Source organism: Austrofundulus limnaeus, unplaced genomic scaffold (genome assembly GCF_001266775.1).
Source record: "Austrofundulus limnaeus strain Quisiro unplaced genomic scaffold, Austrofundulus_limnaeus-1.0 Scaffold26, whole genome shotgun sequence".
NCBI lineage: Eukaryota > Metazoa > Chordata > Actinopteri > Cyprinodontiformes > Rivulidae > Austrofundulus > Austrofundulus limnaeus.
The window spans coordinates 3091317-3114859 of NW_013952428.1; the positions used below are offsets into that span (position 1 = coordinate 3091317).

Consider the following 23543-nt stretch of genomic DNA (forward strand, 5'->3'; position numbering starts at 1 on the left):
TGCAGTAAAGAGGTAGAATGAGTAAAGGCAAGCTCATAAGTGAACATGTGTATACAATTAGAAAATAACGCTCTATTCACAGTAATAGCTCTTTTAATTAAGAACTTATTAATGGATCGTGGGCTCATTATATTTTCTGATATAATTAGAACATATTGGTTTGATGGTAACTATTCGTTGGAAGAGTCTGTATTTATTTCCTGTTCTTTTATTTACAAAGTTTTTAAATAAAAAGAAGTAAACAAGTAGTACCAGTAGGTCTTGTGGTTTCTGACACACACTCATACACATACAGACTGATTGCAGGGGTTGATAAGGGTAATGGGATTTGTGGCAGGCCTGTCTTGAGACAAACTGGCCAGGGGGGTTGTTATCCTCAGTATAGTTTTTAATTCCACGTCTTAATTCTCCTCAGGGCACCAAGGAAGTTGGGGCCTAAGACCAAAAAGGCAACACCATATGTGCTTCTTTGTGTCATTGTTTCTGTGTTGCCAGTTGTAAAACATGCTGTGCATTTGAGCTAAAAAAAAAAAAAGCAGCCTCTTCAGCCCTTCTTTTTTACTATTCCATTCAAAGTCCATATGCCCTTGGCTTTGTTTGACTTCATAAAGCCAGTTTGCACAAACACACACAGTCTTCTCTTCTGATTAGATTTATTAGAAATCACCAGGAATTGGAAACAAAGATAATCTCAGTTTGCTTTGGCTTTACCACAAGTTTATTGTTTTATTAAATCTGTCCTGCCTGTCTTTTTGCTCTGCATCTCTTTATATGTTTACTGAGCCTTGACTAGAGACTAGGTCTCATTTGCATCTTTATAGGAAGATGTACTGCATAGACAGAAACAACAGGAGAATCTTTATTTCCTGCAGATTTTTCAGATCTGAACACAATTGTGGTGGATCCTCAGAAGACAGGCCTCATCATGCAGCACGGTGATTGCTGCTTTGTTTTTCTGTTTGTGATCAGAATAGGGGATTACTGTGGCCGACACAAGTGGGAAGCTCAGCAAGAGGCAGACACAGTAATATATTCAGAAACTCATGATTTCTGAAAAAAGAATCATCTTCCTGTTTGTTTTCAAGATAGCTTTCCTTTTCCCCCTTATAGTAATGTCGCTGGAGTATTGAGATGTTTCCATCAAAGCTGGTATTTGTTTTCTGCTGAGGTTATGCAGATGGAGGCAACCTGTTGCAGTACACATATAAAATAGTTTTAGTCAAGGAAATTTCCACTCTGCTGTTTTGAAAGACACGGTTATGTTGACTAAAAATTATCTGCTGAAGGGTATAGAAATTGGATGATGGTTGCACTTCCAGAATACTGTTTTAAGTTTTTAGTTTTGTTCTTTAATGCTGTGATTTACTATAATTTCCCTCAGGGATCAATAAAGTATTCTGATTACCTGCAACAGTAAGAGCAGTAAAGGCACGTGGTTTGAAGCTGTACATGAAGGTTTGAACCAATTCCTGCAGAAAGTCGAACATAAAGGCTGGTGCTGCAGATGGGAATGGAAGTGGAGAAGCTCTGGGCATGCCACTGTAATCACACRTATTGATCGCACCAGCAGAAGAAATAGAAGAGCTAAAAGAACAGAGTTTGTGGTTGCTTTAGCTCGTTTCATGTGTGAGCGTGTTTTGACTTTACATCATTCTTTTACAAGTACCAAGTTGTTGTTTTTTTTTTTTACATTTTACAAGAAATGATTGTTTGTGATGATAGGCTTTGAAAAGGGAGGGGAAAAAAACTAACTTCATCATGACAAAGATGGCCCCAACTTTTTCCTTTTTTTTTTTTCTTTTTTTTGGTAAATTGATTAGAAGAAAAGAGATGCTGTCATTTGATTTACGGTATTTATTGTTGATTGATTGGTTGGAATTTTTTTGTTGTTTTTAAGAGGTATTAAAGTAATTAAAATCATAAACAAGTTTTTTTATTCATTGTCAGTGAAAACAGATTGCTTCATGTAGAATAAGTCTAAAACAMAGGATTATGTTCAGAGTACAGCAAATCTAATTTCTCACATTTTTTTCAAGATTCAATTACTTTCACGCTGTTTGTACTGCAGAGTCTGCAAACTGCCAGCAACAAAACTAAAATATTTGAGTCTGACCATGTCTATGGTGTCGGTTTCAGTCTTCAGCAAACAGCAGCTACATGGAGCTCAGTGCTGGGTTTGATGACAGATTGTGAAACCCAGTCTAGATAAAATTTCAAGTCACTTCCAAATATAAAGTCGTCACTTTTTAGAATAGCTCATCAGGTTTATGTTTTTTTATGCCTCTACAGATTAAATTTTAAAAACAAAAGATTAAAAAAGTWTTTTAACAGTTTAGCTTTAATTTACTCAGCCACATTGCAAACACACCCTTTAGAATTAAAATTTTGCTGTTTGTCTCTGATTTGGTTTTGGTTGAAAAGCACAATTTATTCCCAAATGTCAAAATCGTGCATTTCTTGTCCCAATGGTTTCTAGTACACCAAATATGGCACGATTTGGAGAWGTATTGACAGACAGAGAGGGAATTGAAACTAAATCTTGCCATCTGATGAAGCAAACAAGAACACGAAGTCAAAACCATCAGTGGAGTAATGATGTGGGAATGTGGTTGTTGAAGATAATCAGTGTGAAGCCTTACAGCAGTCACACTATAGAGATCTTTTTTCTTCCCTACAGTTTTTGGCCCCTTTCTCGATCCACAATTTTTATGCTATTTCAACTATTCATATATCAAAACGTTGAGCTCATTCAGGACATTCCGGCTATGACTTTTAGTATTTCAGCTTTTTATACTTTTCTAGCWGTTTCACTTTTTTTAGCCAGTTTTATGCCATTGAAAATGAATGGGGCTATTTTCAACATCCTTAAAGTCCTTCAAAAGGTTTCTAAATCTTTACAGCACCTTACACAATTTGTTCTGCTTATGCTCTTTTTAACTTCCTTGTGCTAATTTTAGCTACTTCTTAGCTAATTTTAGCTTTTTCTGCTATTTCAGCTAAAATTCTACTTATTTCTTCTATTCCTCTGCTATTTTCTACTTTTTTGTAATTCTTTCTTTTATTTTGTGCTATTTATGCTTCTTACAGATGCTTTCTGCTATATTGAGCTATTTGCAGAAATTTTAGCTAATGTTCAGCTGTTATTAGCTAAAGTTAGCTTTTTAAGCTAAATACACATTTTTTGCAGCTATTAGAACTTTTTTCTGCTAAATACAGCAAACTTGTGCTTCTTATGCTTCCTTATGCTAAATAAAACATTTCCAGCTACTGTTTAGCTATTTTACTGAAAACTTTGGCTGTTTTAACTATTTTACTATACAAATGATAACGTTTTAGTAGTTTTATGGTTGTTGTTCTGCTAGTTTTGAATTTTTTTATAACCATTTAACCATCTGGGTGCTACTTTCAATTTGCGGGTGCTACCTTTAGCTTATTTTTATATTAATTTTAGCTTTTTGCTGCTATATTTGCTAAAATTCTGCTTCTTTCTGCCTTTTCTCTGCTATTTACTATTTTTTGTAATTCTACTTTGAGCTGTTTATGCTTCATACAGTTGCTTTCTGCAATATTCAGCTATTTGCTGCAATTTTAGCTAATGTTCAGCTGTTGTTTGCTAAAGTTAGTTCAATTACTTGATTTTGGCCAATTTTTGATACAGTATACTGAGCAAAAAATTAATATATTGCTGAGACTTAGCTCTATCATAAATAGCAGCAGAAAAAAAATCCAAGATGGCCACCAAAGCTTGTTTTAAAGGCCTTTTACTCAGCCAATGTTTGAGATATTGACATGAAAACGTATGTACTGGTAGCTGAGAGCATGCTCTATAACATATTGAAGCCTCAAAAAAATTCCACAATTGTAGCCAAAGCTATTTTGGCTACTTTTTTCCCATTGGAAATGAATGGAGCTTTTTCAACATCCTTAAATTTCTTCACAATGTTTCTAAATTTTTACAAAACCTTACACATTATATTCTGGTTTTGCTTTAATTAAATTCCTTGTGACAATTTTAGCTACTTTTTTGTTTTATTTATTTTGCAAATTTTAGCTTTTTTCTAGCATTCTAGCTATATGTCTGTTCTTGTCTGTAATTCTGCTAATTTTTACTTTTTGTGCTTCTTTCTGCTAATTTGAGTTATTTACGCTTCTTACAGCTGCTTTCTGCTTTATTCATCTATTTTAGCTTTTAGCTTTTTTATGCTATTTCAGCTATATTTTGTCTCTTTTTTACTGTTTTTCTGCAAATTTTTTTTCTTCTTTCAGCTTATCAAGTTTAACTTATAATGATACTTTTGCTGTTAAACATTTTCAGCTTAATTTCAGCAGCTTTCAGCTAAAGTTTTCAACAACGGGCATTCACACCAGCATTTTCGCAGGAAATGCAATTTCTCTAGTTATTAGTAATATTTCATCTTTTCTTTGCAGAGTGGCGTCAGGGTAGAGGACAGCGCATGATCCTGCAAGATGAAGACATCACCACAAAGATTGAAGCAGACTGGAAGAGACTGAACATGTTGGCTCACTATCAGGTACGATGCTGGTTGCATTAAAAAAAGAAATAATTCAATCAGATGTATCTCAAATACACACAGGAAAAGGCTTAACTTACAGTATTAGACTAAATACTTTTTGAGTCCTATGTTTGATGTGTTTTCTAATTAACAGAAAAAACTTTTTTTTAGAAACAAATATTAACATTATCAAACAAAATCAAGGGTTGTATTTGACTAACAAATATGTTCTGTGTTCAGGAAGTGTGGGAATAAAACTGATGTGTTGTGTAAATGTCATCTTTCTGAATCTAATTGATCCTGGAAGAATCACACATCAGAGGTCAGACTAATGCAAACCTGTAGACTTGAGACCAAAAATAACTGCCTAAATAGAAGTATTCCAGTCAGCAGAAAAATACACAATATATCAAGCTACTTTACTTAATAAAGTCTAAAAGGCATTTTGCGGAAAGGAAAACGCACCTCTGCAGGCATTTTGTGTCACTTGAGGACTAAAAGTCCTTACAGGAAAAGACAAAAGTGACCTGCATCGCCAATATGGTGTTAATAATTCGAGAAGCTGAGCAAGTAGTGACTGTCTCCTCCAAGTGCAATTTGCGTGGTGCCTAAATTAAATGTCAGCAGCAGCGAGTGTCAACAGGCTGCGAGAATGAGTCGTGGGTGGAATGGATTAGGGAGCTGATTTGAATCGGAGATAAGATAATGAAGACAGAAGTTAATTCATTTTTTCTTTCAGGCTGAGGAAGGAAAGGGCAACTTATCCTTGATGGACCAAAAAATGTAAACCCTATAGCCTTTCAAAAATTGTGGGCAGACAAAGAAAATTAAAAAAAGGGAGAGGACATGACAAACAAGCTTCAGTCATTCCAAACATCATGCTTAATGTGAGGGTTATAACTTGACACCATTTACTAATCTAATCTTCTGAAATAAATTATTATGTAGATAAAATATATGCCTGCATACTGTAAATACAGTAAACTTAAAATATTATGGTAAGGAGGAGCCAGGATGCCAGGTCAGGTGGTTTTAAATTATCATCACATTAATCAATTATTAACAGAGTACCCAAATTTATGACATAAAACCTCCTACAGACATTTTCTATAAATATTGTTTTAGTTATTCTAGCACGTGTTTCCATTAATGCACTGATCAGAATCATCTGCTTTGATATGAAACTTTTTCAAATAATTCATACATCTACTGCTGTTTGTGACAATTTGCTTCAATAAAATAAGTGAAAACTGGACTCCGACCCCCAGAACGTCACATGCACAATACTGCATATTTGTCATTTTCCTTTCTTTTCTTTCCTGTGGGACATGCTGCTCTCTCTCTTCTGTCTTTATTTAATGCCACCCCTCCTTTTCACATTTCATTATGTCGCACTGYTCATTTTATATCAATTCAACATATAAAAGCAGTTATCAGAGAGACCACGAAGGGTTTTGGAGAGTTGTTGGGGTCCCCACAAAGGAATAACAAGTCCTGCCCTCTGGGCTTCCTGCTTACAATGATATAAACATTATGCATAAGGAGCAGATTAAGAGGTGGGGGTTGGGGGTGAAATAATGACACAATTTCAATAAAGCCTCAGCTCTTATGCACACATATATGCAAACTACGAGCTGGTGGACCCATCTACCCACACACTGATAAAGATCACCTCAATTAACCCTGAAGCATAGCCTGAAAATGGAAAAAAGTTTTCATCCCGGTTGTRTTAATGCAATACAGCTTGGCTGACAGGGGACTAGGGGTGCAAGATTGACTTCATTTGTACACACYTATTTACGTAAAAACACAAATCTGCACACTGCTTGTTACTTCCCATTTTAATGAACACACCCTCAAACACACAGCCCCTAAGGGAAGGTATTATTGAATAGAGACTGTGGGACGTCCCCTCTCACACAGGTCTRTGCGATGCTCTGGTAAACTCTCACTCCTCCTGTCACTCATTGGACTGTGTGGGCTGAGCACAGAGCGTATAGGTAATAACGCTCTGTTTACTCAACCAGAATAGATGAAAGAGAATATAGAAAATTGTACCAACACAATATGTTTCCTAAGTGTTGCATCAGAAATGCATTGAAATAAAAAAGACAAAATAAACAGCATGTTTAACCTGGAGACATTTTATTTATGCAGGGTTGACATAAATAATTCCAGTTGTCCAAGACAGCCAGGGTGAAAGGTGAGGGAGGTCTCCTATATGACTCCAATTGATTGGGGTTGAAATCCAGTCAGTGGTGATTCTGGTTTGTAGCTATACACTTGTGTTTTTTCTAGTATTATATACTTTACAAAAATTAAATGCAATTATTTTGTTTTCCACACATGTATTTAAATCTTAGTCAGCTTAAAAGAAACTAGTGAGGAGAGACTTTAATAGTAATATTTTCAAAATTAAAAAAAATAGTGTTTAAGGTGGTCAGGCTAGTGCTCATCTGCAGCCTTTACCCTCTGTTAACTCAACCCAACTTCCACAGGATGTCTGAGTAAACCTGACGTGTTTCTGAGTATCTCAGGGTGGAAACAGGTTGATGTTTGACAGATGTCAGATCAAATCATAAAATTCATCAGCTCTCTAATATTTTCACCAAAAAAACTCATTTCGGTTAAACATTGAAAACCTGCTGACGACTGAAAATGAGTCCCTGACAAAAACTCACACACTTAATGAAAAAAAAGACAAATTATCTTGAATTATACAATTTTTATTAGCCACACATGCCATCACAGAAATGGTTTATACAGGTGCTGGTCATAAATTTAGAATATCATGAAAAAGTAGATTTATTTCAGTAATTCCATTTAAAAAGTGAAACTTGTATATTATATTCATACATTACATACAAACTCATATATTTCAAATGTTTATTTCGTTTAATTTTGATGATTACAAATGACAACAAATGAAAATCTCAAATTCAGCATATCAGAAAATTAGAATCTTGTGAAAAGGTTCAAMRTGGATGGCACCTGGTACCACACTCTAATCAGCTAATTAACTCAAACCACCTGCAAAGGCCTTTAAATGGTCTTTCAGTCTAGTTCTATAGGCTACACAATCATGGGGAAGACTGCTGACTTGACAGTTGTCCAAAAGACGACCATCGACACCTTGCACAAGGAGGGCAAGACACAAAAGGTCATCGCTAAAGAGGCTGGCTGTTCACAGAGCTCTGTGTCCAAGCACATTAATAGAGAGGCGAAGGGAAGGAAAAGATGTGGTCGAAAAAARTGTACAAGCAAGAGAGATAACCGCACCCTGGAGAGGATTGTGAAACAAAACCCATTCAAAAATGTGGGGGAGATTCACAAAGAGTGGACTGCAGCTGGAGTGAGTGCTTCAAGAACCACCACACACGTATGAAAGACATGGGTTTCTGCTGTCGCATTCCTTGTGTCAAGCCACTCTTGAACCACAGACAGCGTCAGAAGCGTCTTGHCTGGGCTACAGAGAAACAGGACTGGACTGCTGGTAAGTGGTCCAAAGTCATGTTCTCTGATGAAAGTAAATTTTGCATTTCCTTTGGAAATCAAGGTCCCAGAGTCTGGAGGAAAAGAAGAGAGGCACTTCATCCACGTTGCTTGAAGTCCAGTGTAAAGTTTCCACAGTCAGTGATGGTTTGGGGTGCCATGTCATCTGCTGGTGTTGGTCCATTGTGTTTTCTGAGGTCCAAAGGAGCCCCAACTAAATACTGAGTGCTGTACATGCTCATACTTTTCATGTTCATACTTTTCACTTGGCCAWCATTTCTATAAATCCTTTGTTTTTATTGGTCTTCAGTAATATTCTAATTTTCTGATATGCTGAATTTGAGATTTTCATTTGTTGTCATTTGTAATCATCAAAATTAAACGAAATAAACATTTGAAATATATGAGTTTGTATGTAATGTATGAATATAATATACAAGTTTCACTTTTTAAATGGAATTACTGAAATAAATCTACTTTTTCATGATATTCTAATTTTATGACCAGCACCTGTACAATTCACAAACTATTATCATACATCATACATATCATATTACAAATGTAAGCAAATTGGATGAAATTAAAAATACTCAGATTTTTATCCCGAATTGCAAGACACACTCCCATCAGATGCAGTGCCTCACTGGTCCTCCAGAGATCTACATTCAGTTACTAAGGCTTGTCTGTCCTTTTTAAAGTAATGTACTGAGTGAAGACTACTGTTAAGACCTGCTCAAAAAAACTGACTCATTAACATAGTAACTGTTCAGTCTTTCTTTAGTGAATAAACTATTACTAAAACACAATAAGAAGGTGAGAACATCTCAAAAAAATGCACGTGTGAACAACTCTGAGGTGTCACAAATATCACACCTTTGGCGTTTTAACAATCAAAAATGTGATTTGTTTTCTTTTTTTTTATTAAGGCTGTGAGGTTTCATCGTGTGAACTTTAGTCTATATACCACTGAAAATACAACACTGCAAAAATTAGCCCTCTACAAATAAATACAAAAATAACAGGATTATTAAGTAAAATACTCTCCCAGTGCAGTAAGGCTGTTGCACTTTGTAAGACTTCTTGAAATAAGAAAAAAAATTAGGCTAGCAAGAATTTAATAACTGAACACATTCTGTTCTTTCTTAATATATCAGTCTAAAAAAAAGTCTCAAAACAAGGTCCAAAATACCTTTGGCTGGATGTAAGACTGTAAGGCCTGGCTATTTGAAGTGTTTTACAAAACTACTTAAACACTATCTCCCCTCACCCCTAGTTATCTGGGGGAAACACTGAAACTGAGCCTTTTCATGTTATTTTCTGTCCAAAGGTTTTTGATTGAAGAAAGACAGCATAAAACAGTTCACTCTACAGTTCTGCCATTTTGAACTCATAACTCATAGTTTTGAGTGTTTGTATACAAAGTCTGCCTTGCCGAGCCTCACCAAGCCACACTCTTTCAGTTCAGAAATATTAGATTTGGTGTATGGGCAAATGATCTTGTATAAAATAAATTTTATATATAGTGCAATATACTTATTAAATTAAAATTGTCTTGAGCTTTTTTGACTACTTTTCTATTGGAAAAGTTGTGGAACACCAACAATAATGGTGGACAGTGGTGGGCACTAGTCCACTAAAGCGCAAATCCGCTAAATGCGGACCTAAATATGTCATTTGCACTTTAGCGGTGTAGACCCTACGTCTGCCCATAATCACACTCAAACGTCTGCCCATAATCACACACACACAAATACACACACACACACAGCAAGGGACGCTTGAGAAAAGGCAGCAGCAGCTTTTAATTCATGTTATTTATTTGTTAAAAAATGATTTTTTTTTTGTCAGAGCCAGTTGTTAAAAGAGCTACAGCTGKTTTATTCCTATTCAAATGATTTTCATGTCTTTTTTTCCAGAACCCACCGTTAACAAAAAAATAAAAGTTTTCCCAACAATCCACCCATAATTRTTGTTGTTTATATACTTATTTGAGCTTTGAGAGGGTAGAGGGAGGCATTAATAATTYATGACATGCTGAATCTTCATCCRTCAACCCGTTGTCTCACGTCACGTCGTATTGAAGCAAGCAACACACGGCACAGTCAGGCTCTTATTTTGAAATGATGGGTTCCACTTGGTCCTTTACCCAGAATGCATCGCTTCAGCTCTCCAAGAAACAGTTTAAAATGACTAATATATGCTTTCTTACCGAAGCCATAAACATAAGAAAAATAAATGACCAAGAAGCAGCAAAACTTGCAGTCCACAACAAATTTTTATTTTAAATTAACACCATGAATCAAATGTCTGTTTGTATAAATGACTTCCTGAAACCGCGACAAGATATATGCAGGTTTGAGTGCAACCCACTCTGCCAGAAGATGGCAATGTTCTGGTGATCTGAGCTAATGTTGTGGATCTATTTAGCTTCTGCTAAAATATTTATGACCCATGTGCTTTAGAACATGTAGAACTAAAGACAATAATTAGTGGTGTAAAATTTGCAGAACTAACTTTTGAATTAGCGCTGCCCATCAGTGATGGTGGACAACCTGTAGAATGTTCTTATGTCTGCCCCTGTTTATGWATATTTGATTGTTTTCAGGTACCTGACAATGCAGTGATGGCCCTGGTTCCAAAGCAAGTGACAGCCTATAACTCAGTAAATAACTCTACTGTGTCCAGAACTTCTGCAAGCAAATATGGTGAGTCATGGTTTTGCACAGTTTTACATTCAGTAGTAAACAATATGTATCAGAAAATGGGCACAAAGAGAGTGCTTGTTCAGATTTTAACATTACTGTGGTTTTCTGCTGATATTCCATAAAAATGTCACATTKTCATAAAGTCCAGTTTATAAGGACACAAACCAAACAGATCTAGTTCCTCAGTCATATATGAATAAAGAATAAAAAAAAACACATTTGACCCATTTAATGCAATATGCTAGAAGTAAAACCATACAGTATATGTTCATTAGAGCTGTATGGCTGATGATGGAGTTTAGACAACATGTCTCTTAAGTCTTGTTAAAATCAGTCAACAATGAAGAAAATAAATGTGTCAACATAAAACCGGACTAATATAACATTTAGGAAATTTCATTTTATTGGCGTGACCTTGGTCATCTGGCTGCTAAGCCATGCCCGCCTGAGTGAAAATTAATGCTATGGGCAGAAATGAATTTTAGAAGTGATCCAATTGAATCAGACCGATATGGCAAAAATTGGGTATTAAAATATATTAATAGAAAAAAATAAAAAAGAAAGGGAATAACGTGGATCTTTCAGAAGTGCAAGCTTGATGCAGAACCTTGTGTGTCCACAACAGCATCAGACAACAAAAAGATAAGGCAAAAATTAGAGTAGTTGAAAGGGTTTTTTAAAACCCAAAGAGACCAAATAGACCCTTCACTCAGTTGTTCAGGTCTCTTGAGACCTAAAGTGTCCTCTCATCCTTCCGGGTGCCAGTGTCTTCTCCGCCTGCCCGTCTGCTCAGTGTCTCCTTGAACCTGCAAAAGCATCAAGTTAGACCATGATCAAAGGGTTAGCCTCACTGGTCACAAACACTTGAGACACTTCAAATGTGGTGCCACATTATTAGCATGGCCTTGTCTCCATATGGTCTCAGCTCACCTCTTGGCCACCAAATGACACCATATACTGTAGGGGGGAAGCTACTAATWTCTCCCTCCATATTTGTGGAACTGGTTTTATAAATATGATGCACTTTTGCAAGATGTGAAAATGACTTTGAATTTGTCTCGAGTACAATAGTCACATAATAAAATTGGGTAAATACAGTGTACCTGTAGAGGAGCTGGAGTCTAAGTTTTGGTAAAAATTCAAATTAGCACTAGAACATGATGAGTCCTGGGAGAGAAAAACACTCTGTGACAAGAAACTAAAACAATGTGTGTGCACATAATACAACACCCTCAGTTTGTTATTTTTTTAAGAATAAGTAATTAACACAGATGCAGCCACAGAGCTTCAAAAACTGCACAGTAACTGTCACGTCTTGCCCTGTGCCCCTAAAATGTCTGAAAATATTGATTCATTATTTTGTTCTGGTAACAAAGCTGYAGTTAAATGAAGCTCACTGACAATTACTTTCAGTTTATCAGACTGTGACAAAATGTGAGCTCTTGATATACTCCCTCTATTTTATTTTTTATTTATATTACTTTCTTCCATACAGTCCTCTCACTTTTCTCTCTCTGGACAGATTGATTTCTGTCACCGTAAGAATCACACGCACCCCCCCAACTCTTTTTCTCAGACCGCACCCACAGATCAATTTTTTTCACACTGTGTAAACATTCATTGAGCCATGTGTTTGGAAATGTCATCGCCGCTCCGGCCACTGGGTGGGCCATACATATTTCATCTCGTCTGACACCTGTTCGATTTTCTGTCAGCTGGCAATATAAGATCTTGTCAGTTGGAGAAGAAGCTATGAAAAATTAACCATGCAGACTTTCTGAAAGTTTCACAGCCAATCTGCCAGATGAGTAAAACAGCAGCCTTGGGCCAGAGAATTATTTTAATGCTGACGCACAGGTTAGGGTCCACTCTTAGGTTGGGTTTTCACTGTCTGTGCCTGAATGTTGGAAGATTGACAGAACCAGAAAACAAACACTGTGTCTCTAAGACTTTGTGATTTTTATCAGCAATGCATGACGTAGATTGTGTTGTTTTTCCACAGAGAACATGATAAAGTACACTGGAAGCCCAGACAGTATGCGCTCCCGGACCCCCATGATCACTCCGGACCTGGAAAGCGGGGTGAAGGTCTGGCACTTGGTTAAGAACCATGAGCACGGAGACCAGAAGGAAGGTGATCGTGGCAGCAAGATGGTCTCTGAGATCTACTTGACGAGACTTCTGGCTACCAAGGTGAGCTGTTATTAGTGAAGAAAATGTTGCATTTGATCATAATCGTTACCAACACAGTTTTTAATATTAAATGATTTCTAGCAGTGTTCAAATATGATTTATATCTTCATCTCCACCATGTCTTGAGCCAGTTCAGCAGGTTAAAGGCCAAAAGGTGACTGCAACCTTCATCCCGTCTTCTAAAGGTTCAGAAAATTCTCAGTTTATTTAAATATTCACAATTACTTTGAATGGATCATCTCAGTGGATATGATTATTCAAATATATTCCACTATCCCCTCAGGTGGAAAACGGAAAACAGATATTTCTGTTTATTTTCCTTTTTCATTACTGTTGCAATGATGCAGCAGCATATCAAAAAGGATAAAGAATTAAAGAGGCATGGAGCTAGTGAGGGTTACAAAAAAATGACAAAAATAGAAATGTTGATAAAATGAGACTCTGAATGCCTTGTGACAATAGCCTCAAAGTTTGAAGAAAACAAAAAGTTGATTTGCTTTAGATGTAAATGTGACTTTGATCCAACAGCTGAATGTAAATTAGAATCTACTCCTAAAGCTTCTCATCCTTTTTGTTTTTTCATCCAGACAAAATTATCAGAAAGGAGGTGTTTGTAAAAGGTGTAGAAGAATGCAGCTGCACAACGAAAAGGTTCAGACTGAAACTGTTTCAGTGAGGAACATTTTATTGTAGCAGTATAAAAAAGAAACTCAGCTGACTTCTTCATATAACATAAATGGCAGCATGAGATAAAACCTTAAATCTGGGATGAATTGTGCTGAACAGCTAGCTACATTTAGAAGCACTGAATGTATTTGAAAGTTTAACGTACCAATTCAAATCTTTACGAGCTCGTGAAACTGTTGCTGACAAACAGGCGTTACAACCTGAGTGAGTGTATTTCTGTTAATATACACTCCAGTGTTCATCCAAAGGTACAATTCTGACTCATAATTTAATTGAAAACTAAGCTAAATACATTATTCAAACATTCACAGTTCAGAATGGAAGGAATTTATTTGTTAGTTTAAAAAAATGTTTCCAATCAATTAAACATGATTGGGGGTGTTTATTTTAATCTCAGAAGACTAATCAAAAACATTTCTYAAGCATGTCAGGTAAAATTTGGAGAATATTAGAATTTGTTCAAATAGCCTTGATAGCATGTACAAAAGCCCTAAGGCTGGTTAAAGGGATTCTGCTGAGTGATTGACAGAATGAATGTAGTTATACTTGCATCTTAATTTTAAGTCAGTTGTGTTGGAGGTTATTAAAGCCGTGTAAATTTGCATTACTTCCTTATTAAGTAGAACTACTGCACAATTGGGTTGGCGGAATGTGGTAATCAATTAACGGTATGGGGTGTAACAGTAGCTATGTTTACATGTTCATCATGGAAGTAGAACTTGAGTTTTAGATAAAGTTCACAATTCTGCACATTTCAATACCTCTAATATGAATAAAAGCCAAGTGCATGTAAATGCTTGTGTTGTAGAAATCTTTATTTTACTTAGACAGAAACATGAGATCCAAGAATAAAAAGCACTCTGTGAAAATGGTCAATAGGATTTATTGCAATTTGCAAGACACACATCATGTCACATAGGGCAGTGGTAAAAAATGTGTGCACCGAGGCAGTTTCAAATACAGTATTTATACCGAGTAATATCAGACAGACAATAAACATCTCTCTMGGTGCTAAAACTGAGCCAAGGAGAGAATGGTGTTTAATAAACATCAACAAGAATGATTACTTCTAACAGATATTGTCCTGATCTTAAAACACTGTCYGAGAGAAAACAGAAGATAAAAAGTAAAATCATAAAACATGATGACATTTTAAAGTAAACAAAAGAGGTCACTGACTCTTGACCTGAGAAGAAATGTAAGACCTTAAAGGATAATTTATTTTTCCAAGACAGCTTGTCTTGATTGGATTAATTAATTTTGTGCCCATTTAAACAATACATTCGGATTATTTAATTTGAATGTTTCAGTCGAATCAAAGAGTTTTGCTAACTGACTTTGACACCATGACATTTGACACAAAGCAACATGAGAAACTAATGCGGTTTGCAAAATAAAAAGAAGCCAGAGAGAATGTAACAACAGTCATCGTGACATATACAGTCCTGCACACACATGCACCTGTCACCACACAGCCTCAGAGAGTCGCTTTATTGCTGTCCCGCTCCAGACTACAGAGAAAGGTGGCTTCTGATGGTTGACAGCATATCTCCTTTTAAGATGGATTGTTTTTGTGAAATAACTAGTTTATCTTGGCTGGCCATCTCTCTTGGTGAGAAATGATTAGGCAGACAGGCAGTGTAATTGACTGTGTTTGGCTTCCACTTCGCCAATAAATACCTCTCCCTGGCAACACCGCTTACGTGTCTCATATTAGCTCCATCACTGAGGCTCACAGAGAGGCAACGGCATCTGTTTTCGTGAAGTGGCACAGGGAAGGCTTGCATTTTCTCACTTTTACGCTCAAGAGCGTGTCTACTTCCCACAAACAATGTGATTGTTTGCTTTCCTTACATTTCATTGTCAAGGCTTAGGAGTCCAGTCCAATTCAATTTATTTGTAAAGCATGTTAAAACTCCTCCAAATGAACAAAGCTGTACAATAAAAAACAGTAAAAACACAAAACAATGTTTATTTATTTACCGTTATTTTACCAGGCAAGTCCCATTGAATTCGCAGATCTCTTTTTTAAGGGAGGCCTGGGCCTGAAGGCAACCTATTGTACATGTTTTTGTGTTGTGGGGGAAACCGGAGTACCTGGAAAAAACCCACGCAAGCACGAGGATAACATGCAAACTCCACACAGAAAGACCCCAGGTCCGAACCGGGTATCAAACCCAGGACCTTCTTGCTGTGGGGCGTCGGTGCTAACCACTGAGCCATCATGCTGCCAATGAAAGTTACAAAGAATAAAAACAAAGGGAAAAACTGATAAAATCCATAAAAGTCAACATGATGTGTAAATGTATGGATGTAAAAGCTCAGAAAGGTAGGGAGAGGCGAGATTGTTCAACAATTTAACAACAACTAAAATAATTTTAAAATGGATTGKTAACCAATGCAGGGATTTTAAAACTGGTGTAATATGATTGAATTTCCTTGTACTGCTTAAAAGACACAACAGCATTTTGCATCATCTGCAAACCAGACTATAAAAACCTCAAAAATGTTGTGTAGTTCTRGAAAGTCCATCAGTTGACTGTTGAATATTTTTAAATAAAAGGCAATTTAGCAGTGAGTCTAAAATTATCCAAGAATGCAGGGTCCAGATTAGTTTTTTTTATTAGTGGTTGCACTTCTGCCCTTTTAAAGATTCAGGGATGACACCGGAATACAAGCTGCTGTTTAAAATTGCAAGAACGGATCGACCCACAGAGGTAAAAACTACTTTAAAAGGTCAAAAAGGAACAGGGTCACTGGAAGAACCTGAAGGTTTCATCTGACCAGCAATCAGGAGTGAAGAATGAAATAATAAACAGGTGGTTAAAAAACAATGTTAAAAAACAGTTTACACAGTTTTAAAATATTTATTCACTTTCACACAGGTAAGTGGCTAAACATAGGGAAGTAAAACCTTTGTGATTACAGCTGGCAGGTAGCCTAGTGGGTTTGTCCCATGGCTGTTGGTGCTTCATTGRTCTGTGGTGCAGGGTTCAAATCCCAGAGCCAAACTTAGCTCCACAATGAGTGTCTGAGCTTGAAACATATTCATCACATCTGAAAGTTGATGAAGGTATAAATCCAAATTGGCTCATGGGGAGCCAGAACAAGGGGTGTTTGAAGGTCCACCCCCTCATCAGTTCTTTAGATATAATCCTATATGTAACTATATAGGAAACTTACAACGTACCTTCTGCTGATGAGTATGTTCCTGTCAAAGACACTTAATAATATAGGTGCAAAATGTAGACCCAAACACATTCAATAACCTGAAGTTAGTGAAAAATTAGGTGTGTGGTGGAGTGAGTCGGGACGGGTGGGGGGGTTGGGTTTGGGGGTGTGTGTGAGAGTGAGACTAAAAGTAGATGCAAAAGTAGACCCAGATCAGGAAGCCCAGCAGAGCGGTGCCACCAGCTTTTGTCTCTTTCAACCAGGTTAAACCAGGACAAAGGGAAGTAAATCARGTTYTGAAGGAACTGGYGGGTAGTCCAGTGGGTTAGTTCTTTGGCTGTTGGATCAAAGGTTCATGAGTTCAAATCCCACAGCCAGCTTGAAGGTTTTACATTTTAATAAGCTGGAATCTTGTATCTACCTTTAGTCTCACATCACATGTATTTGGAATTTAATAAGACAAGCTCAGTAGAAGTACTTACCTCAACCTTCATGTGTGATGAACATGTTTCTCTCTCCCAAACTGGGATTTGAACTCAAGCATCCCAGATTATCAGCATACCAACAGCCATGGGACTAACCCACTAGGCTACCTGCCGGTACTCATGTAATGTTTTAACTTCCCTATGTTTATCAGTTACCAGGGTGAAAGTGAAGAAATCTTTTAAAACTGTGCAAACTAAGTTTTTCACAGTGTGTTACCAAAGTTGGAGCTGGGATTTGAACACTGACCTTCCTGCACCAAAGTTATGTGACTTCACCACCAGGCTAACTCCCAGCTCTCTCACATGAAGAATTAACTTCCCCAAATGTGTCCAGTTAAGCCAAACGTCAAGAAACGTTTCAAAACTGTGCAAACTAAGTTTTTCACATTATGTTACCAAAGTTGGAGCTGGGATTTGAACACTGATCTTCCTGCACCAAAGTTATGTGACTTCACCACCAGGCTAAYTCCCAGCACTGTCATCTAAGGTTTTAACTTCGCCAAGTTTGGTAAATTAGGTCAAATGTGAAGAAATTAAAGTTGCACCAATAAATCAGGGTTAGAAGATATCTTTCAAAACTGTGCATATGTTTTTTTTTTCTCTTTTCAATTGTAAGCCTTAAAATCTCAGTATATTTCTTACCATGTAAAATAAAAAAACACCAAATTTGGTTACACTTTGTTACCGAGGCTGGCTCTGGGATTTGAGCCCTGATGTTGCATCAAAGTCATGTGACTTCATCACTGAATTAACTCCAAACTCACCAGTTTAAAAGATACTCCACCATTCAGTATGTTTGATACTATCATTGATTTAAACTCTACAATATCATCAAAGTGCAGTTACCCAGATCAGACTGAAAAATGTTTTAGAGCAGAAATCTATCATCTTGACACATACAAACTGTAACTTTTAAGTGATTTTGTGTTATAAAAAAGCACTTGTGCTAGTTTTTAAGTTATACAAAGGCTAAAGCACTCAGCTCACCTAAACTACTACTACCAGTAGTCCGGTAAGATATTTACTTACATAATATTTGTATTGTTGGAGCATAAATTTAGTTTACTTTTCATATTTTGTGTAGATTCTGAGCCATCCAGGACACAGCAAACCCTAAGAGTTTAAAACTGCTGTAGTTGAAAATGTGAAAAATYTCTAACTAAATAATATTTTAACAGTGTGGTGGTCTGGTTCCCACATTAGTGGTTTACAGTGGGTACCCCTTTAAATTTTTCACTCTTTGTTTCATTGCAACCATTCACTAAAATCAAAAAAGTTCATTTTATTTTTCATCAATGTACACTCAGGTCCCCCATCTTGACAGAAAAATAACAGAAATGAAGAAATTTTTGCAAATTAAAAAAGAAAAACTGAAATGGCACATAGTCTTAAGTATTCAGACCCTTGGCTGTGACACTCATATTTAACTCACATGCTGTCCATTTCCTTCTGATCGTCCTTGAGATGGTTCTACTCCTTCATTGGAGTCCAGTTGTGTTTAATCAAACTCGACTCGATTAGGAAAGGCACACACCTGTCTGTATAAGGCTTCACAGCACACATCAGAGCAAATGAGAATCATGAGGTCAAAGGAACTGCCCAAGGAGCTCAGAGACAGAATTGTGGCGAGGCACAGATCTGGCCAATGTTACAAAAGAATTTCTGAAGCACTCAAGGTTCCTAAGGGCACAGTGGCCTCCATAATCCTTAAATGGAAGAAGTTTGGGACGACCAGAACTTTTCCTAGACCTGGCCGTCCAGCCAAACTGAGCGATTGTGGGAGGAGCCTTGGTGAGAGAGGTAAAGAAGAACCCAAAGATCACTGTGGCTGAGCTCCAGAGATGCAGTAGGGAGATGGGAGAAAGTTCCACAAAGTCAATTATTACTGCAGCCCCCCAACAGCCAGGGCTCTATGGCAGAGTGACTCGACGGAAGCCTCTCCTCAGTGCAAGACATGTGAAAGCTTGCATAGAGTTTGTCAAAAAAAAAACACATGAAGACTGTGAGAAATAAGATTCTCTGGTCGGATGAGACGAAGATTGAACTTTCTGGTGTTATCTTTAAGCAGTCTATGTGGAGAAAATCAGGCACTGCTCATCAGATGCCTAATACAATCCCAACAGTGAAACATGGTGGTGGCAGCATCATGCTATTGGGGTGGTTTTCAGCTGCAGGGATGGGACAACTTAAAGATAGATGTAGCCAAGTACAGAGATATCCTGGAAAACATATATTCCAGAGCACTCTAGACCTCAGACTGGGCTGAAGGTTCACCTTCCGACAAGACAATGGGCCTCATGCAAGAACATGTTTGTATTCTTATCCTAAATTTCTCTTACTTTTGTTCGTACAAAGGGTTCGTACGAACATGTCACGTCAGATTCAGCAAACTCTTCTATCTTAAGGAAAAGTGTGTAAATGAGGAGCGTAAACCTGATGAATGCCACTTGTTCATATCCAGGTGCTCGCGCACAAGGAGAGGAGATAAAATAAATAATAAAAATAAATTTTGATTAAAAAAATAACAGTCTATAAAGCTCATTAAATACTGAGACAAATTAAACTTCAGTTAATGTATAATTTAAGTTGGTTTGTAGTTTGAGATCTTCATATTTAAATTGTAGTGTTATACAACAGCATTAATAGCCAATTTAATTTAATTTACACATTTTTTTCGTTAGTCTACATTATTACATTTAAATTTATAATTCCAATTCAGACAGAATAACCTATTGTCAACATAATTATGGCATGTAATTATTTTCAACTCTAAATATCTTCAAACTAATGAAATATAAAGTTATTAGTGAAGAAAATCAGTCTGGAAAACAGCAGACTGACTGCACGTAAAATAAATGACAGGTCTGGACCACTTGTGAATTTTGTTTGTATCTGAAAAAAATCTTACAAGAAAATTGGTGAATGCCATAAGTTCTCCTCATACACACAACTTAAGAACAAATCTGTCCGTATGAATGGTTCTTACATGAGTCCCAATGACCCTAACCCAGGCATGTCTAACTCCAGTCCTCAAGGGCTGGTCTCCTGCAAGTGCTACATTTGTCCCTGCTTCAACACAGGTGATTCAAATAGATGATTTATCTTCTCGATTTGCCATCAAGGTCTGCAGAGGCCCACTAATTAAGCACTCCTTAGGTTCAGCTGTGTTGAACAAGGGCAGCACCTAAAACATGCAGGACACTGGCCCTTGAGGACCAACTTTGGACACCACTGCCCTAAGCACACAGCTAAAATAACAAAGGAGTGGCTTCAGAACAGCTCTGTGACTGGCCCGGCCAGAGCCCTGACCTAAACCCAATTGATCATCTYTGGAGAGACAAGAAAATGGCTGTCCAACATTCACCATCCAACCTGACAGAGAGAGTATCCTCAAATCCAGCTGTGAAAAAAGTGTTGCSTAATTCCCAAGAAGATTCATGGCTGTAGTAGCTCAAAAGGGTGCTTCTACTCAATACTGAGCAAAGGGTCTGAATGCTTATGACCATGTGATATTTCAGTTTTTCTTTTTTAATAAATTTGTAAAAATTTCTACATTTGTTTTTTTTCTGTCAAGATGGGAGGCTGAGTGTACATTGATGAAAAATACAAGGGACTTTTTGATTTTAGCAAATAGCTGCAATGAAACAAAGAGTGAAAAGGGGTCTGAATACTTTCCGTACCCACTGTATATTTGTGTGCATGACACAAATATACATGTAAATAGCACTCATCTTCTGGAATATCTTCCCTTATAGTTGTACTTAAAAACAAGTATTTGTTTGTCATTGTTAAGTTAAAAAAAGGCAGAGATTATGTTTTTCTATTCATTGTTTGTCACGTTGGCAATTGCACATAAGGGCTGTGTGTTACCGTGTTTTTTATTTACAACCAGATGACACATTGTGTTTAGAGTGCAGTCTAATGACAGGGTGGAGAGTTGTGGGGGGACAGGGGGGGTTGTGTTGGCAATATACAGCTCCACCAGGGAACACGAGAACCCTGTGATGATGACAGTGTTGATACTGGTGCACCCCTTGAGATGGATGACGTAAAATGTCACAAGCTCTGCATTTGAATGCACACACACACATCCATACAACACACTCAACATAAAGTGTTTCCTTTGCAGCTGATGTAGACTATCTGAAACATGCAGACATGATAAAGATATGTGTGCTCCTATGTTTATTTAAAAAGCAGTCTGTAATTCAGGCCATATTAGAATAAAATCCCTGATTGCTGGACTAACAGGATTCCCTCCTTCCACTCTCTTCTACCTCTCGACTATGATTCAGTTATCCGCTCCACCCAAATTGGATTTTTATTTGCCAGTGCCTTTACACACCTCATCTGCCACACTCAATGACCTCTTTTTCTGATAGGAAACCTGTCGTTTCATTTCCATCCCTCGCTCCCACTTTCTCCCGTGCATCCCATCAACTTGTTCTTTACAAGAGGATTAGATATTTTTTCCACTCTGTCTCTCTTCTCTTTCCTCCTCCTTAAAGTCACCAACATTAAATCAAATTAGGGTCAATGGTGCAGTGTGGGAGCTAATCCGGTAGCACAAAGAGGCTTAGGAGATGCGCCTCCTGTTCCCAGATATTATTAAAAGTCAGCTGTGAAATAACAATTTCCTCCATCAAAGCTGCAAGCAGGTTTGTGGGTCAGGTCTGTGAGATATGTGTTGGGCACAAACATTGAAGTGAAGGGACCAAATGGAACGTTCTGCACAACTCATAACCTCACACAGGAAATTTTCTGTCAACATTAATTAGTAGTGTATCAGAAAATGTATAGGCAGTAACATTYTCATTCTGTGTACTCAATATAAATACTGTATATACGTACTGTATGTGTCAACAACTGCAGGTTTTTACTTTTGGTCTCTCTGCTCCACAGGGAACGTTACAGAAGTTTGTTGATGATCTGTTTGAAACCATCTTCAGTACGGCCCACAGAGGCAGTGCTCTGCCTCTGGCCATCAAATACATGTTTGACTTCCTGGACGAGCAGGCCGACAAACACAACATCCACGACCCACATGTGCGACACACATGGAAGAGCAACTGGTGAGTACAATTTTTGTATATCTGCATGTACTTTTACACAAGAAGTAACAACTTTTAGTAGCCAAGAGTGATAGCTTTTAAGCCTCTGGTACATTTTGGCACGTTTCCTTTTAGCTTTGCTTCATTAGTGCCAAGTTTCACCACGTGCCCCCTTCTTTTTTAATAGTCACTGACCACAGGGGTTGTAATCACTGTTAAAGACAACCACAACGGTCTAATGCAGTCAGCTGCCAAGAATCTCCATCTATTTTCATGGGTAAATGGGGCCAAAATAATGTCTGTTACCAAGGAAATCTCCATAATGACAAATGTACATTTCCACGTGCATAAGTGCACCTTTAAGTTAATATCTGCTTCTTAATTTAGACCATGTTGACCTCTGTTAGCCCACCTACTAAAACTGGTCAGGTTTAAATAACCAACAATAAACTAGAATTGGGAGAGAAGATAAATAAAAAGAATAAAGGAGAAGAAGTGGGAGCAGCGGGAGTTAAATACGCACTAATAACTCGTTAGCCCCCTAGCTTCTGCCAAGTTCCCAGCATGCATCACTCAGCACGAGGCTCAGGAGGACCACAGTGATGGCAGAAAAAACTGATGCCTATCAAGGGAAAAATAGAGATGGAGAAAGGAGTGGGTCGTGAGAAGCTAAAAGAAATATTTGTGTTTCTTGTCTGCATTATTGGGCGATTTGCAGTGTGTTAAGTGTTTTCTGACAGCACAACAGCCCTGTGTTGCATTAGACCTTTAATGGGCTTTCACTATTGCCCCATAAACGGGCAGCAATTTCTCATCCCACAGATATCCTTTGTGTGAGATGTGCATCTGACTGCGTCTTTGCACTTCTTGCAGTTCGTGCATTTGCATTAGTTTAAGTCATTTGTAAAACTGCTAAACTTTTAGTTTAATGGTAGAGAATARCAATGCCCTCCAACATCCCCAACCCCCAATTCCTATTGTCATTATACGTACCATTAGCCTCCACTGCAATGAGAGACCCATCTATGGTCCTTATCTTATACCACTCGCTGCTGTTTCCTTCTTAAAGAATCAGGACAAACGTAGGGAGAGAATTGTGTAACCAAAATACAGGTTTTAACTTACATGTATATAGTTTTTATTAAAATTGGTGCAGGCATGATGTTTTCTATATATTAGAACGACACTATACACTGTAGATTTCTCTTAATCTTGCACAATTAGAGCCTGACCTTAAGTGTGTAT

The 23543-nt window shown here is 37.4% G+C and overlaps 1 protein-coding gene across 1 annotated transcript in view; it reads left to right on the forward strand.

Annotated features, from left to right (window-relative positions):
• plxna4 (plexin A4) overlaps positions 1 to 23543 on the forward strand; it is a 232532-nt gene that overhangs the window by 197503 nt on the left and 11486 nt on the right. Inside the window, exons 26-29 of the mRNA XM_014004803.1 lie at positions 4429 to 4532; positions 10612 to 10711; positions 12714 to 12904; positions 22150 to 22319. Of these exons, the coding sequence (XP_013860257.1) occupies positions 4429 to 4532; positions 10612 to 10711; positions 12714 to 12904; positions 22150 to 22319 (565 nt within the window). The remainder of the gene's footprint in view (positions 1 to 4428; positions 4533 to 10611; positions 10712 to 12713; positions 12905 to 22149; positions 22320 to 23543) is intronic.